The 16,592-nt window shown below is 40.8% G+C and overlaps 1 protein-coding gene across 4 annotated transcripts in view; it reads left to right on the top strand.

The window, feature by feature from the left end:
- skila (SKI-like proto-oncogene a) overlaps positions 1-16,592 on the top strand; it is a 95,398-nt gene that overhangs the window by 70,478 nt on the left and 8,328 nt on the right. For 3 of the 4 annotated variants that reach the window (XM_073041651.1, XM_073041653.1, XM_073041650.1), the window contains exons 4-5: positions 9,687-9,928; positions 11,783-12,045. In XM_073041651.1, coding sequence (XP_072897752.1) covers positions 9,687-9,928; positions 11,783-12,045 — 505 coding nt within the window. The remainder of the gene's footprint in view (positions 1-9,686; positions 9,929-11,782; positions 12,046-16,592) is intronic. The other variant, XM_073041652.1, reaches the window with a different exon arrangement.

The following is a 16,592-nucleotide window of genomic DNA, read 5'->3' as shown; positions in this document are numbered from 1 at the left end:
ATAATTCAGTACTGAAATGGAAGATTTATCACTTTCAGTCTTACCCACTCTCGTTCTCTCCTTGTTGTTTACTCATCTTGTTGTCTCAACAAGCTGCAACTTGCTCAAAATTCTGCTCCAAAGTTCAAAGTAGATTTATTTTTCAAAATACGTATACACCCAGTGGCTACTTTATTAGTTACACTTCTACACCTACTCTTTAATGCAAATATCTAATCAGTCAATCATGTGTGGCAACTCAATACATAAAGACATGCAGACACGGTCAAAAGGTTCAGTTATTCAGACCAAACATCAGAATGGAGAAGAAATGTGATCTAAGTGACTTTGACTGTGGAATGATTGTTGGTGCCAGACGGAGTGGTTCGAGTAACTCAGAGACTCAGCTGATCTCTTGGGATTTTCATGAGAACAGTCTCTAGAATATATAGAAAATGGAGCAAAAAGTTTAAAAAAAAAAATTCAGTAAGCAGCAGTGTTGTGGGTGAAAGCACCGTGTTACTAAGAGAGGTCAGAAGATTGTGTGTTACAACAGTGGTGTGCTGAAGAGTATCTCTGAATGCACAACACGTCAAACCTTGAAGTGGATGAGAAACAGCAGCAGAAGACCATGAATGTACAATCAATGTGTTCAATGAAGACATGAGAAATACAATTGTTTGTGTGTTATTAGTTTAGGCAGCTTGGGTTTGGATATTATTGTGACTTAGATGAAGATCAGACCACATTTATGAATAATTACTGCAGAAAACCAGGTAACTGCAAAAAGTTCACAAACATTTTCTTGTAACTGTATGTGGTAGCATATACACACAGTGGCCACTTTATAAGGTAAAGAAGGTATGTAATAAAAGTGTCCACTGTGTGTATATGCTACCACATACAGTTACAAGAAAATGTTTGTGAACTTTTTGCAGTTACCTGGTTTTCTGCAGTAATTATTCATAAATGTGGTCTGATCTTCATCTATGTCACAATAATATCCAAACCCAAACTGCCTAAACTAATAACACACAAACAGTTGTATTTCTCATGTCTTCATTGAACACATTGATCCACAGTCCAGGCTAGAAAAGGTATGTGAACCCTTGTATTGAATAACTGGTAGAACCTCCATTAGCAGCAATAACCTCCACCCAGTATTTCCTGTTGCTGCTGATCAGACTTGCACAACAGTGAGGAAGAATTTTAGACCACTTTAGAGAAGGCTGAGGGGCCGGCATTGCTCTGTTGGCAAAAAATGAAATCAGATCGTTAGATGGAGGTGTGATAAAGGGTCAGAAAGTGTTGAATCATTGTCGATAGCGCTGAGGAATTGTAAGGGTAAGAAGACCCTCATGGAAGTTGTATACAGATCCCCGAACAGTAGTAAGGATGTGGCCTACAAATTACAATGTGAGATGCCAAAATGCCAGTGTCACGATAGTCATGGAAAATTTCAGTGTGCAGGTGGATGGGGAAATCAGGCTGGTGCTGGATTCCAGTAGGGGGAATTTCTAGAGATGGGTTTTTAGACCAGCTCGTGGTTGATCCCATTAAGGGCTCAGCTATTCTGGATAGGGTGTTCTGCAGTAAAACAAAAGAGAGCTTAAGGTAAAAGAGCCCATGGGGCAAGTAATCATAATATGATTGAATTCACCCTGAAATTTGAGAAGGAGAAGCTAAAACCAGATGTATTAGTGTTACAGTGGAGTAATGGAATTAAAGAGGCACAAGAAAGGAGATGGCCAGAGTTGATTAGAAAAGAACACTGGCAGGGATGACAGCAGAGCAGCAATGGCTGGAATTTCTGGATGCAATTCAGAAGGAACAGGATATATATATCCCGAAGAAGAAGAGGTTTTCTAAAAGTCAGATAACACAACCGTGGCTAACAAGAGAAGTCAAAGCCAACATAAGAGCCAAAGGGATTGGGATATAATAGAGCAAAACTTATTGGGAAGTTAGAGGATTGGGAAGCTTTTAAAAACCAACAGAAGACAACTAAAAAGTTATGAAGAAGGTAAAGATTGAATATGAAAGTAAGCCAGCCAATAATATTAAAGAGGATACCAAAGGTTTTTTCAGATACATAAAGTGTAAAAGAGAAGTGAGAGTGGATATCAAGACAGCTGGAAAATTATGCTGGAAAGATAGTAATGGGGGGGGGGGGGACAATAAAATGGCAGATGAACTAAGTAAGTATTTTGCGTCATTCTTCACTGTGGAAGACACTAGCAGTTTGCTGGAAGTTCTAGCTGTCAGGTGTCATGAAGTATGTGATGTTACCATAACTAGAGAGAAGGTTCTTGGGCAAGGTGAAAGGCCTGAAGGTAGATAAGTCATGACCATATGCTTTACACCCCAGGGTTCTGAAAGAGTTGGCTGAAGAGATCGTGGAGACATCTGTAATGATCTTCCAAGAATAACTGGATTCTGGAATGGTTCTGGAAGTCTGGAAAATTGCAAACACAACTCCACTATTCAAGAAGGGAGAGAGGCAGAAGAAAGGAAACTATAGGTCAGTTAGTCTGACCTGAGTGGTTGGGAAGATGTTGGAGACGATTATTAAAGATAAGGTCTCTGGGTACTTGAAGGTCCATTATAAAATAGGTTGTAGCATGGTTTCCTCAAGGGAAAATCTTGCTTGACAAATTTGTTGGAATTCTTTGAAGAAATAACAAGCAGGATACTATAGAGGGAGTGCTGAGAAGATTTACAAGGATGTTGCCTGGATTGAAGAGCATACCTTATGAGAATAGGTTGAGTGTACTTGGCCTTTTCTCCTTGGAGGGATGGAGGATGAGAGGTGACCTGATAGAGGTGTATAAGATGATGAGGGACATTGATCGTGCGGGTAGCCAGAGGCTTTGTCCCAGCTAAGACGAGGGGGCATAGTTTTAAGGTGCTTGGGAATAGGTACTGAGAGGATGTCAGGGGTACGTTTTTCAGAGAGAGTGGTGGGTGCATGGAATGCATTGCCGGTGACGGTGGTGGAAGCGGATACTATAGGCTCTTTTAAAAGCCTCTTAGATAGGTACATGGAGCGTAGAAAAATAGGGGGCTATGCACTAAGGAAATTCTAGGCAGTCTCTAGATTAAGTTACATAGTTGGCATAACATTATGGGTCGAAGGGCCTGTAATGTGCTGTAAATTTCTATGTTCTATGTTCAGGATAGACAAAGGGGATTCAGATGATACTGTCACTTGGTTTCAGCAGGTCTTTCAGAAGATGGTTGATTGGCAGGAGGCAAAGACTGGGAATAAAGAGAGTCTTTTCTGGTTGGTTGCTGGTGACTAGTGGTGTGCCATAGGCGTCTTTGTTGGTACCTATTATCTTTATATGTCAAAGATTTGGATGATGGAATTGATGGCTTTGTTGCAAAGTTTGCAAATGATATGAAGATAGGTAGAGGGGCAAATACTTTTGAGGAAGTAGAGAGGCTACAGAAGCACTTAGATATTAGGAGAATAGGCAAATAAATGGCAGATGGAATAGTGTGTTGGGAAGTGTATGATCATGCACTTTGATAGAAGGAATGACTGGGTTGACTATTTTCTAAATGGAGAGAAAATACAAAATACTGAGACACAAACGGACTTGGGAGTCCTTGTGCAGGATTCCTTAAAGGTTAATTTGCAGGTTGAGTCTCTGGTGAGGAAGGCAAATGCAATGTTAACATTCATTTCAAGAGGGCTAAAATATAAAAGCAAGGATCTAATGTTGAGAGTTTATAAAACTCTGGTGAGGTCTCACTTGCAGTATTGTGAGTGGTTTTGGGTCCCTTACCTTAGAAATGATGTGCTAAAACTGGAGAGGGTTCAAAGGAGGTCACGAAAATGATTCCAGGATTGAGTGGCTTGTCTTATGAAGTGTGGACGCGTGTTTGATGGCTCTGGGCCTGTATCCACTGGAATTCAGAAGAATGAGGGATGACCTAATTGAAACCCGTTGAATGTTGAAAGGCCTTGGTGTGAAGAAGAAGTTTTCTATGGTGAGAGTCTAAGAGCAGAGGACACAACCTCAGAACAGGGGGGTGTCCTTTTTGAATGGAGATGAGGAATTTGTTTAGCTAGAGAGTGGTGAATCTGAGGAATTCTTTGCCCAAGGCAGCTGTGGAGGCCAAGTCTTTAGGTATATATTTAAGGCAGAGGTTGATAGATTATTGATATGTCAGGGCATGAAGGAATATGGGAAGAAAGCAGGAGACTGGGAGCTGAGAGGAAAAGTGGATCAGCCATGATGAAATGGCGAAGCAGACTCAATGAGTAGTTAATACAGAAAACCAAGTAATTGCATAGGGTTCACAAACTTTTTCTTTCAACTGTACATTTATATATACATGATGCTAGGTATAGGAGTGTTTGTACATAAGGTGTTTCTAATAGGAAATGATAAAGTAGTGGTGGTGGGGTGGGTGAGTGGGTGGAGGTGCAGCCTTACTGCTCGGGGGTAGTAACTGTTTTTGAGGCTGGTGGTTCTGATGTGGATGCTATATAGCCTCCTCCCTGCAGCAGAATTTTGAGCAATGATTTTACTACCTTGCTGCCACATTGTAATATTGCCAGAAGTCCTTCACATAATGCAGGTTTTTATAAACTAAATTCACCTCTGCTTATTCCAGACAAAAATTTAAATGTGCTTTTAAGCATTTTTCATGTGGAGGCATGTTGTGATAATTGTACTTGGATGCCCCCTTGTGGCTGAAGCCTGATTTTGCTCATGTGTAATGAGGAAATCTAGAATCAGAATCTGGTTGTCAAATCTGTTGTGTTGCAGCAGCAGTACAGTGCAATACATAAATATACAATAAATTATAATAAGAAACATACATAAATAATAGGAAATATATTTATGGGAGATACGCTTCTACCAAAAAAGATGTAAAGCACTCCTTCCCTCTGCCAGCCTGCAGGTCACTCTTGGGCAAGGTGAAGCTCCTGCTAGCCCCCGATCAGGGTCATGTCATGGTCATATGAGCAGCTGGTGCATATTACGTCCTGGTTATTCGACCACTGATACCAGACAATCTGTGAAGAGTATTGATAATGGCTGGAGTCACCCATCTTGTAAAATCACTGCCCCTGAAGAAGGCAATGGCAAACCACTCAGAAAATTTGCTGAGAACAATCATAGTCAAAGACCATGATTGCCCACATCATACAACATGGCATGTGATGATGATGATGACATATTTTTAAAATGTCTAAAATAAATCTGATAGTGGAGGGGGAGAAGCTGCTGCTAAAGTGAAGAGTATGTGTCCTCAGGCTCCTGTATCTCCCCTCTGTTGGTAATAATGAGAAGAGACATGTCCTGGTGATGAAGGTCCTCTGCTATCCAATTCCTAAATGGACATTGAACCCGTGAACACTACTTCACTTTTTCAATATATATTATTTCTGTTCTGCACGATTCTTAATCTCCAATATACATATATAACAATTTATTTGTTTATTTTTCTTTTATATCATGTGTTGAACTGCTGCTGCTAAGTTAACAAATTTCATGACACATGCCAGTAATAATAAACCTGATTCTGATTCTGATGGATTCTGCCTTATTGAGGCATTGCCTTTTGGAGGTGTTCTCGATGCTGGGATTCTCATGCCCATGATGGAGCTATTTTGAGTCTACAACCTTCGGATCCCGTGCATCTCCTCTTGTAAGCTGACGGTGGCTTGGGTCTTGGTTTCATACGCTATCCTCTGTTGTTTGTGATAGATGTAATTCATATGGATGAAACAGTAGGTGATCTGATCAATAATATTACCATAAGACCAAAAGACATTGGAGAAGAATTAGGCCATTTAGCTCATCAAGTCTGCTCTGTCATTCCATCATAGCTGATCTATTATCCCTCTCAACCATATCCTCCTGCCTTCTTGTAATCTTTGATACCCTGACTAAACAAGAAAATTAGTCTGATTCTGAGTATTGCTGATGATACAGAAACTGTTAAGTTATGGATGATAGGAAAAGTTATCAGAGAGTACAGCTTGACGTACAGTAGATCTGTTGGAGATCAGGCTGGAGAAATGGCAAATGGAGCAATCTGGGCGAGTGTGAGGTGTTTAGGAGATCAGATAAGAGAGGGAAATGTACACTAAAGTTGGCATTAAGTTCAAGTTTACATTTATTGCTATTCAGCCATATACATGTGGACAGTTGAATGACAATAAGTTTAAACTTGAACTTTAATGCCAGCGTTAGCATTCACTTCCCTCTCATATCTGATCTCTTAAATGAAACAACTCACACTTGCCCAGATTAAGCTCCATCTGCCATTTCTCTGTCCTAATTTCCAACAGATCTACTGTAAAACTCACATACAAAACATATAGTAATAATACCACAAATACATTAACAAAGAAGAAAATATATTCCAGAAGACTGACATTGAGCATGAAGTGCATTTTTGACATAAGTTAAAAGTAAACATTATAACACCACTGGCACTTCATAAGTGATGGGACTTGGGTGGTGCAGGGAGTTCAGGAGGTCTCACAGCCTGGCGGAAGAAGCTGTTTCCCATCCTAACCGTTCTTGTCCTAATGCTCTAGTAGGTACCTCCTACCTAATGGTAGGACATTGTGCGATGGATGGGAGCGTTCTTTCTTTGGCGTCCTTTCTCAGTACTGAGGGCCTGATTTCACGCACTTGGACAGAGTACGTGATTCGAACAGCAGTCCTGAAATGCTCACTGTATTGTTGGCTTTGTCGAGATCTCCAGGTGGCTGGAAGAGGATGCTCTCACTGTCTCCTCTTGAGAATTCTTGGCTCATGGCTGCTCATATTGGAGAAGGAATACTCAGGATGGTATTGAGAATATCAAATCCATGTATTTGAAGCCTGTATAAACACAGAGAACAAACCACCTCACAAGCTGTGTTCTGTTGGGAAACTTGCCCTATGGGTTGAACAGTCTGGTATTCGCACAATAGCCTCACCAGACACTTTCTGGAGATGAAATAGGACATAATTGCTGATTTTTGTCACATTATTTTGTGCTGTGGTTACTGACTAGCTGTTAGTTGCAATAAGATACAACAAGATACCTTATATTACAGATCCTGTAGATGGGAACTGTAAACTAAACGCTTCAGGAAGCCATGGTAGCATAGCAGTTAGCACAACACTATTACAGCCCAGCGTGTTTCAGAGTTCACTTCCTTATGCCTGTAAGGAGTTTGTACATTCTCCCTGTGATGGCGTAAGCTTCCTCTGTGTGCTGCAGTTTCCTGCCACAGTCCAAAAATGAACTGGTTAGTAGGTCATTGTAAATCGTCCTGTGATTAGGCTAGGGTTAAATAGATGGGATGCTGGGTAGTGAGGTTTGTTGGGTCAGAAGTGCCTGTTCCACACTGTATCTATAAATAAAATAAATGACATTTCATCTTCACAAACACGAGAAAGTCTGCAGATGCTAGAAATCCAAAGTAACATACACAAAATGCTGGAGGAACTCAGCATTTCAGGCAGCATCTATGGAAATGAATAAAAAATTCACCTGAACCGTTTCTTCAGTGGTGGCATGCATGGTAGTGTAGCGGTTAGCACATCACTTTACAGCGCTGCTGATCACTGTTCAGAATTCAGTTCAAGTCACTACCTATAAGGAATTTGTACGTTCTCCCAGTGACTGCGTGGGTTTCCTCCAGTGCTCTGGTTTCTTCCCACATTCCAGATGGTTAGAGTATGTAAGCCGTGGGCATGTTGTGTTGGTGCCAGAAGTGTGGCGACTCTTGTGGGCTATCCTCATCACAATCCTTGCTGATTTGATTTGACTCTAATGAAACAGTTCATGTTTTGACGTATATGGGACAAATAAAACTTATCTCTAATCTCTTTATATAAAATCTTTGTGCTTTGTCATATCATTCCCAAGTGGAATGGCCTGAACAGAGCTCTGTACTCAGCACGAATCTGTGGATTTACTCTGGATTTGCTAACTCCAGTACGTCCATGCTGTTTTGTGTTTCCACACCTCCGTAAAGAAACACAAAATATTACACACAGATTTGGCAGTGAAGTTACACTGAATACAATTATAAACCACCCTCTGGTTAATTTTCAGCTTGCTGTGCATTGCCAACACCACCTCCACTATGAGTCTTGAGATTGATTCTGGAAGTCAAGGTTGGATGGTCTCTCTAATTGGCAGCAGATCTGTGTATTTAGCAAGATGAAAATATATCCTTTCAGTTAAACCAGTGGAATTTATAATGTATTTTGCCTCCTCAGTACCTCAAGACCAGTAAATTGCCACATTAGATATTATTCACGTTTTCTCTGGTTTTTGGTTGGGCCATATATTTTGGGAAGAAATTTTACCTCAATGTATGTATCACATGCTTTGAAGTCTTTTGTTTGATCATCTTTCAGCATTTAGTAAGAACTGAGAAATCTGCAAATGTGTCTGCTTTTCAGAATCAGGATCGGGCTTATTATCACTGACTTACATGAGATAGCGGACCAGGCCATTCGGCCCATTGAGTCTACTCTGCCATCTCATCATGGCTGATTTATTATCCCTATCAAATCTATTCTCCTGCCTTCTCCCATAACCATTGATGCTCTGACTAACCAAGAACCTATTAACCTCTGCTTTAAATGTATCCAATGACTTGGCCTCCACAACTGTCTGTGGCCATCCTCTGACTAAAGAAATTCCTCCTTATCTCTGTTCCAAACGGATATTCTTCTATTCAGAGGCTGTCCCCTCATGTCCTAGACTCCTCCACTATTGGAAACATCCTCTTCACGTGCACTCTATCTAGGACTTTAAATATTCAGTAGGTTTCATTGCTATCCCCCCCCCCCCCCCCATTCTTCTGAATTCCAATGAGTACAGGCACAGAGCCATCAAACACTCCTCGTACGTTAACCTTTTCATTCCCAGGTTAATTCTCGTGAGCTTCTTCTGGGCTCTGTCCAATTCCAGCACAAACTTCCTTAGATAAAACTGCTCACAATTCTCCATGTGGTCTGACCAGAAAATTATAAAGCCTCAGCATTACATTCTTGCTTTTGTGATGCTGAATTAGTTGTTTTGCAGCAGTATTTAATTTGTGTATAGTAGTTGAATTTGGAAATATTTTCAACTAAATAAGCACTCTATTAAAAGGCTGTTTTGGGACATTGTATGTCATCTGATGTTCATAGCTAATCACAGTATTTGTGTTGAACAGTCGATTATATGGAAATACAAGCTTCAGAATTATCAAATGCAATTAACACCTGCATAGCAAAGTTCCTATTTATATAATCATTAACTTAATTCCCTGAATTTGCTAAGAACATATGCAAATAACCTTTACAATATAAAGAAGACATTCATCACATTTCCACCAGCATTCAGAAGACTATATACAAGAACTTACATTTGTATAAAAATAAAAGAGAAAATTTTGAAAGACTCAACAGATCAGTCAGTATCCAAAGAAGGGAGAATCTGAGGGGAGATTTTAGTTGGTATGGGAATAGTTCTGTTTGAGATGGATATGTACAGTAATTTTTATAGAACCAATTTCAAATCTCTATACTCCTGAATTTATTTATTTAAATATAGACCAATGTTTTGAAAGTTCATGGAGCACTATGAAGCTAAATTTCACTTGAATCTTATTGAAGATATTGGTACACATTTCATAATTTGATACATGTGTTCGATTTTCACTAAGCCGGTGTTTTAAAATTCTGCAGCTGTCTTTTATATATGTACGATAAGGTGATAGCTCCAAATGTTTCATTGGCTCCACCTTTACAACGATGTAGAGATGCCACTAAGCCGGTGAATAAAGAATCTGCGATGGACACGTCCACAAGTTTGGAAGAGGAGGTGAAACATCGGAAAGAAAATGTGAATAAGAAGCTGATTTCATATTATACACCATCTCCAGAAGAGGAAGGAAGCAACACCTCATTTGCAGATTCCTACCGTTCATGTGAGTTCAATGTGTTGATTAGATATTGCAATACTTCTTGGAGTAAGCACTATTTGAGCATGATTTTTTATTTGTCATTATGGATGCCATAATTTTCAAGACCCTGTTTAAGAAGGGATTTGAAAGTTTGTTCTTCAAAATGAGCTCAATTTCTTTGATAACATTAAAAACAAAAGGATTCCAAATTGGTTTTCATATTAAATGATCTGCCAAATGTAGATTTTGGTCACTGGAAATACTGTATAGGAGGTTATTAGTGAGCATTAATATATGATACGATTCTCTGAGGATAGTCACCTTGACCTGGGTGGAGAGGCTTGTGAGTTCCTGAGATCCCAAGAGTGATGCTGCCTGGAGCTTAGCTTCTGGTAAGGTCACCCGGGGTGGTACAGTCAAGGAGGAGGTTAAAGACAACTAGTAATCCAACCAAGACCTCAACGGTGGAGCTGGGTTTCTTCCAGTGGGACGATACACTAAAGGGATTCATAATCTATTATCAGAGGTGGGCAACTTGCAAGTGAAACTAGAGAGAATTTTTCCATGCTGAAACCAGTTGAAACGGGCTATTAAGGGATATTGGATTAGAATACAGAACATAAAACAGCACAGCACAGGCCTTTTGGCCCATGATGTTGTAGCAAACTTTTAACCTACTCTAAGAACAATTTAACCCTTTCCTCCACCATAGCCTAACATTTTCCTTTCATCCATGTGCCTTCCTGAGTCTCTTAAATGTCCCTAATGAACCTACCTCGACCACCACCGCAGCACTGTATTACACGTACTTATCATTATCACTTTCTGTGGGGGGGGGGAGCTATCTCTGATACCCCTTCCCCATATTTTTCAAAATTAAATACTGGGTAACCTCTCATTCCCCTTTGCTCCAAAGAGAGAAGCCCTAGCTCGCTTAATCTGTTCTCATAAGATGTGTTCTGTAACCCAGACAGCATCCTGGTAAGTATCCTCTGCACTTTCTCTAAGCTTCCACATCCTTCCTACAATGAGGTGAACAGAACTGAACACAATACTCCAAGTGTAGTCTACCCAGGGTTTTATAGAGGGGGAGCATGACCTCACGGCTCTTCAATTCAGTCCTTCAACTAATGAAGGCTGACACACCATAAGCCTTCTTAACTACCCTATCAACTTGTGCAGCAACTTTGAGGGATCTGTAGACATGGAACAAGTCAATTATGAATAAGATTGGGCCACAGACAAACTGATATGGTGCACAGGTTCAAAAGGCTGTAAACGCATAAGACAGGAGCAGAATTAGGGCATGTAGCCCATCGAGTCTGGTCTGTGCTGTGCTCCCACACTGAAGCAGAAATTATAATTAAATTTATAATTTGAAGTTTTGCTTATTCCTATTTTTTACAATTTCTGTTTCCTTGAGTGGTCATTTATAAACATTGTCTTTTTTTTATAAAAAGACTTCAGAACATTAATATTTCAAAATGGAATCTTAGAATTTTAATATGAAAAGTAATTTCTTTGGTTTATATCGCTGATTGAAATAGCTCCTTGATGCAAATTTGTTATAGTTAAGAAAAGGTTTAAAGGTTACCACAGTAGCGTAGCAGTTAGCTTGCGGTGTCAAGAGTTCGGAGTTCAATCCCGATGTTGTCTGTAAAAAGTTTGTATGTTCTCCCCGTAGGTTTCCTCTGGGTGCTTCAGTCTCCTCCCTCGGTTAGTCGGTTAATCGGTCATTGTAAATTGTCCTGTGATTAAGCTAGGGTTAAGTAGGTGGTTTGCTGAGTGATACAGCTTGTTGGGCCCGAAGAATCTGTTCCAGGCTGTATCTGTAAATAAAAAATAAAATAAAATTTTCATTTCTTTTTCTCCTGAAAGGTCACCGAGCTTCAGTCTCTTCTATTGCAGATGAAGAATATATCAAGTGTGAAAGTGTCAGCAACAAAAATAAAGAGGGGATTCCCACGGACTTAAGTAGCAATTCGTCACGTACTGATAAAGAGACTCGTAATTCTTCTCTGCACATTGGAGAGTGCACAGAGGAGGAGAATGAAAAAATAGTGGAACAAATCATGAAGACTTACTGTCTACAGCAGGAGAAACTGAATACCACAATTCACCAGAAGAAGCATTTGCAAATGGTAACGTGAAAGGGGTTAATGGAGGGGAAAGGAGGGATATGGATCACACATAGTTAGAGAGGTTTACTTTAAACTGGAATTATGGTTGGCATAATTATGAGTTAAAATGCCTGTTCCTGTGTTACACTGTTCTCTGTTCGATGTTAAACATAAATATTTCAACTACCAATTGCACTAAAAGAAAAATGAGGAAAGATATTAGATCAGTTTTACTCAGCTGCAGAATTTAGTCTACTCTTATTGAATTGCTGTTAAAGGAGAAGGATACTTGTGTATGTTAGTACTTGACGTGACCTGAGAGTTCCCCAAAGTGCATATTTTAATTAAGCCCTTCACCCATGCTCTGGCATAGTTGGCTGATAGAATCATTGGATTCTGCCCTGGGCCAGTTCTCCTTCCTCTCCCGGGGATGAGGTCTTTGGATCTTCAGTTGCTATTTTTGTAGTACTGGGTTTTTACGGGATGAGATTGCTAGCCCTATGATCAACCTTCCTCCTTTTGCAGCCAGGCTTGGGACTGTCTGTGCAGAATTCAAAATGCATGACAGACAGTAACGTATTTCTGAATTATACCCAATTGTCGGAAATGTGAATACATGAAAAATAAGGGCCGGGATGGGCCATTTGTACTTAAAGTTTGCACTTCCATTCATCAAGATCATGGCTGATCACCTCAATACCATATCTGATCTTCAGTCTGACTTCACTATTTCCATATCCCTTGATTCCGTTAATGTCCAGAAATTTCTGTCTCCATTCTGAATAAACTTGATAGCTGACCTCCACAACTTTCTAGTGTAGACAATTAAAGATTCACCACAATTCATGAAAAAATTTATCCTCATCGTCTTCTCTTACCCTGAGACAGTTCAGCCAGGAGAAACATCAGGTTTAATATCACTGGTATGTGTCATGAAATCCAAGTACTTCCAAAGAAAGAGGCAGGTCCTAAAACCAGCTGAATGGGAAGTACACGATCAGAGCCATCAACACATTTGCCCTACCAGTCATCAGATACCCAGTCGCTATAGTGTGCTGGCCAAAGAATGAACTGGAAGCCATTGACATCAAGGAGTAACACACACAAAATGCTGGAGGCAAATGCTGCAGTAAGATGTCTATGCCTTTGTAATCAAATCTTTTTAAAATACAGGCCAACATACTTGGTGCACTTGTGTGTTAGTTTTGGACAAAGACACCTCCATCCTTTCAAATACCCAATGTCTCAGCATTTGAAAATACTCTGCCTTCCTGTTCAGTGCACCAAAGTGGATAATTTTGCATTTTCCCATAATAAAATTAATCTCCACATTCCCAACTAATCACTAGATTGATCATGTACCCTTGCAGCTTCTCTACGTCCCATTCTCTACTGACAATCCAACCCAGTATATTAAAGCAAAACTGGAAATATTACACAAGAGATTTTGCAGATGCTAGAAATCCAGAGCAACACACACAAAATACTGAAGGAACTCAGCAGGTCAGGCAGCATTTATGGTGATATTTTGGGTGGAAATCCTTCATCAGGACTGGAAAGAAAGGGTGGAAGACAACAGAATAAGAAAGTGAGGGGAGGGGAAGTACAAGCTAGAAAGTGATAGGTGAAGCCAGGTGGGTAGGGAAGGGGGTGATGAACTAAAAAGCTGGGAGGTGATGGGTGTAAAAGGTAAAGGGCTAGTGAAGAAGGAAGATGGCCTTTCCCCTTGTAAGCTCAAGCCTATCTGCTCTATAAAGAGCAAATTCCCTCTCTTGCGATCCGACACCAACTTGATTTTCCCAGTCCTCTTCTATATTGAAGTCCCCCATTACAATTGTGACATTACCCTTATTTCATGTCTTTTCCAGCTCCCTTTGCAATCTCAACCCCACATTTTGGCTACTATTTGGAGGCCCATATATGATTCCATAATTGTTTTTTTACTCTTGCAGTTTTTTAACTCCACCCACAACACTTCAACATTCTCTGCCCTTACGTCAGCTCTTTCTGAAGATGTAATTGCATCTCTTACCAACAGAGCCACACCACCGCCTATGCCTTCTTGCATGTCCTTTTCATACAAAGTATATCCTTTGATGTTAAGCTTCCAACTATGGCTTTCTTTCAGCCACGACTCAGTGATGCCCACAACGTCATACTGACCAGTCTCTAATTGCGCCACGAGTTCGTCCACCTTATTCTGAATGCTACGCACATATAAATACAGCACCTTCCGTCCTGCAATCTCTGCCCCTTTGAATTTTGCCTCTGGTACAATTTAACTCTGCTTTGTCTGCATTTGTATCTAATCATTGGCTTGTCCTTCCTTACATTCATATTCCACCCATCATGTGCTTTCAAACCTGCTAGCTCTTCTTCAGCTCTATCTTACTAGTTCCCATCTCCCTGCCATATTAGTTTAAACCACTCCCAACGGCTCTAGTGAATTTGCCCACAAGAATTATAGTTCCCTTTGGATTCAAGTAAAATCCATCCCTTTTGTACAGGTCCCACCTGCCCCAGAAGAGGTCCCAAATATCTAGAAATCTGAATCCCTGCACCTGCTCCAATTCTTCAGCCACACATTTAACTGCCATTTCATTCTATTCCTATCCTCACTGTCGCTTAGCACACGTCCTGTTTCTCAGCTTCCTTCCTAACTCCCCGTATTCTCTCATTTTCTGCCTATGTTGTTGGTACCAATATATACCATGACTTCTGGCTGCTCACCCTCCCTTTTCAGGATATTGTGAACACTTCAGAAACATGGCAGATTCTGGCACCTGGGAGGCAAACTACCATCCGTGTTTCTTTTTCGCATCACAGAATTGCCTATGTATCCCCCTAACTACAGAGTCCCTATTACTGCCGCCATCCTCTTCAGTTCCTTACAGGCCACAGGGCCAGATTCAGAGCTTCTCCCAGGTAGGTTGCCCCCCCCCCCCCCCCCCCCCCAACAGTACTCAAAATGCAGTACTTACTGAGGGCGACGGCCACGGGGTGCTCTCCACTATCTGACATTCTCCCCTCCTACTCATGACTGTCATCCACATGCCTGTCTCTTATAGCCTTGGGATGACTACCTCCCTGTAGCCCCAGTCATTTTTCCTAACAAGCCGAAGGTCATCAAGCTGTAGCTCCAGTTGCCTAACGTGGTCTCTAAGGAACTGCATCTTGATGCACCTGGCACAGATGTGGCCATCAGGGAGGGTGTAGTCTCCTGTAAATCTCACATCTAACACCCAGAACAGAACACTGGCTCTGTAGACATACCCCCTAGTCTCTCAAAAGTTAAATAAGAAAATAAGAAATAAGGAATGAACTTGCCTACTTACCTTGCCTCTGACTGTTCTCGCCGAAGCCCTGTTGAGCCAAAGCCTTACCGCTCTGACTCTGACCACTCTGATGACGGCTGCTGTGCTGGACAGTATCCCTCTTTTATATGGAGACTAGGTTTTAAAGCTCTTTACCGGAATTTTGCGAAAACTCTTTCACTGTGTCTGTGGAATACTCCAATCAAAGACACCTGTTGAAAAACTTCTTGCTGTGTGCCGGATTTGTGTGGGAATGTTTCAATTGCATCTACACAGTACTACAATCCAATTAAAATGGTTGGCCACTGGGAAATCCTGTTATTTTGCGGTTGAAGGAAATGAAATTGGAAATAGTGCATTTTATTCCTTAGGGCAACTCATTGATGGAGTTTGCAAATAGGTGGTGTTCAAGCACCAATCCCTGTGCTACCTACCCATAGCCTGAGCAAGATCAGTTCATTCCCTCTCTACGTGCTCAGTCCATGTCACTTTACTACTTCCCAACCCAATGCTTTAAAACATGAGAAATTTTGTAGATGCTGGAAATCCAAAGCAACACACATAACCTGCTGGAGGAACTTCTCAGCCTGAAATGTTAACTGTTCATTCATTTCAATAGATGCTGCTTGACCTGCTGAGTTACTCCAGCATCTTGTTCTCTGACCTCTTTTGTTGTATTTTAAGATAAGCCTTCAGAAAATAAACAACTCCATCAGATTAGTCAAACATGACTTTCCTTGCATAAATTTATCTATTGTTTTAAGAATCTTGTGGTCCAGAGCCATAAGTTCTACCTGTGCTCATGAACCAGCCTTGTGTGTTGGAGATGCAGTACTCTATGGAATTCTTTATTGACAAGAAAAGGGAAAAACATACAGGATCTGTGGGGATGTTGCTGATGAAGGTTTGTGGAGTTTAGGAGCAAAGCTAGAAGAAAAGCTAGATATGACACAATCACAAGAGACTCAGCAGATGCTGGAAATCCAGAGCAACACACACAAAATACTGAAGGAACTCAGCAGGTCAGGCAGCAGCTATGAAGGGGAATAAACAGTTGACGTTTGGAGCTAAGACCTTCCCTGACCTGTTGAACTAAAGGGTGGTGAATCTGTGGAATTCATTGCCACAGACTGATGTGGAGGTCAAGTTATTGGGTATATTTAAACTGGTGGTTGATAGGGTCATGATTAGTCAGGGTATCAAAAGTCACAGAGAAGGCAGGAGAATGGGGTTGAGAGAATCAGCCATGATGGA

This window comes from Hemitrygon akajei, chromosome 3, assembly GCF_048418815.1.
Source record: "Hemitrygon akajei chromosome 3, sHemAka1.3, whole genome shotgun sequence".
Classification (NCBI taxonomy): Eukaryota; Metazoa; Chordata; class Chondrichthyes; order Myliobatiformes; family Dasyatidae; genus Hemitrygon; species Hemitrygon akajei.
The sequence above is the reverse complement of the archived record's forward strand: the minus strand, read 5'-3'. Positions and strand labels throughout refer to the sequence as shown.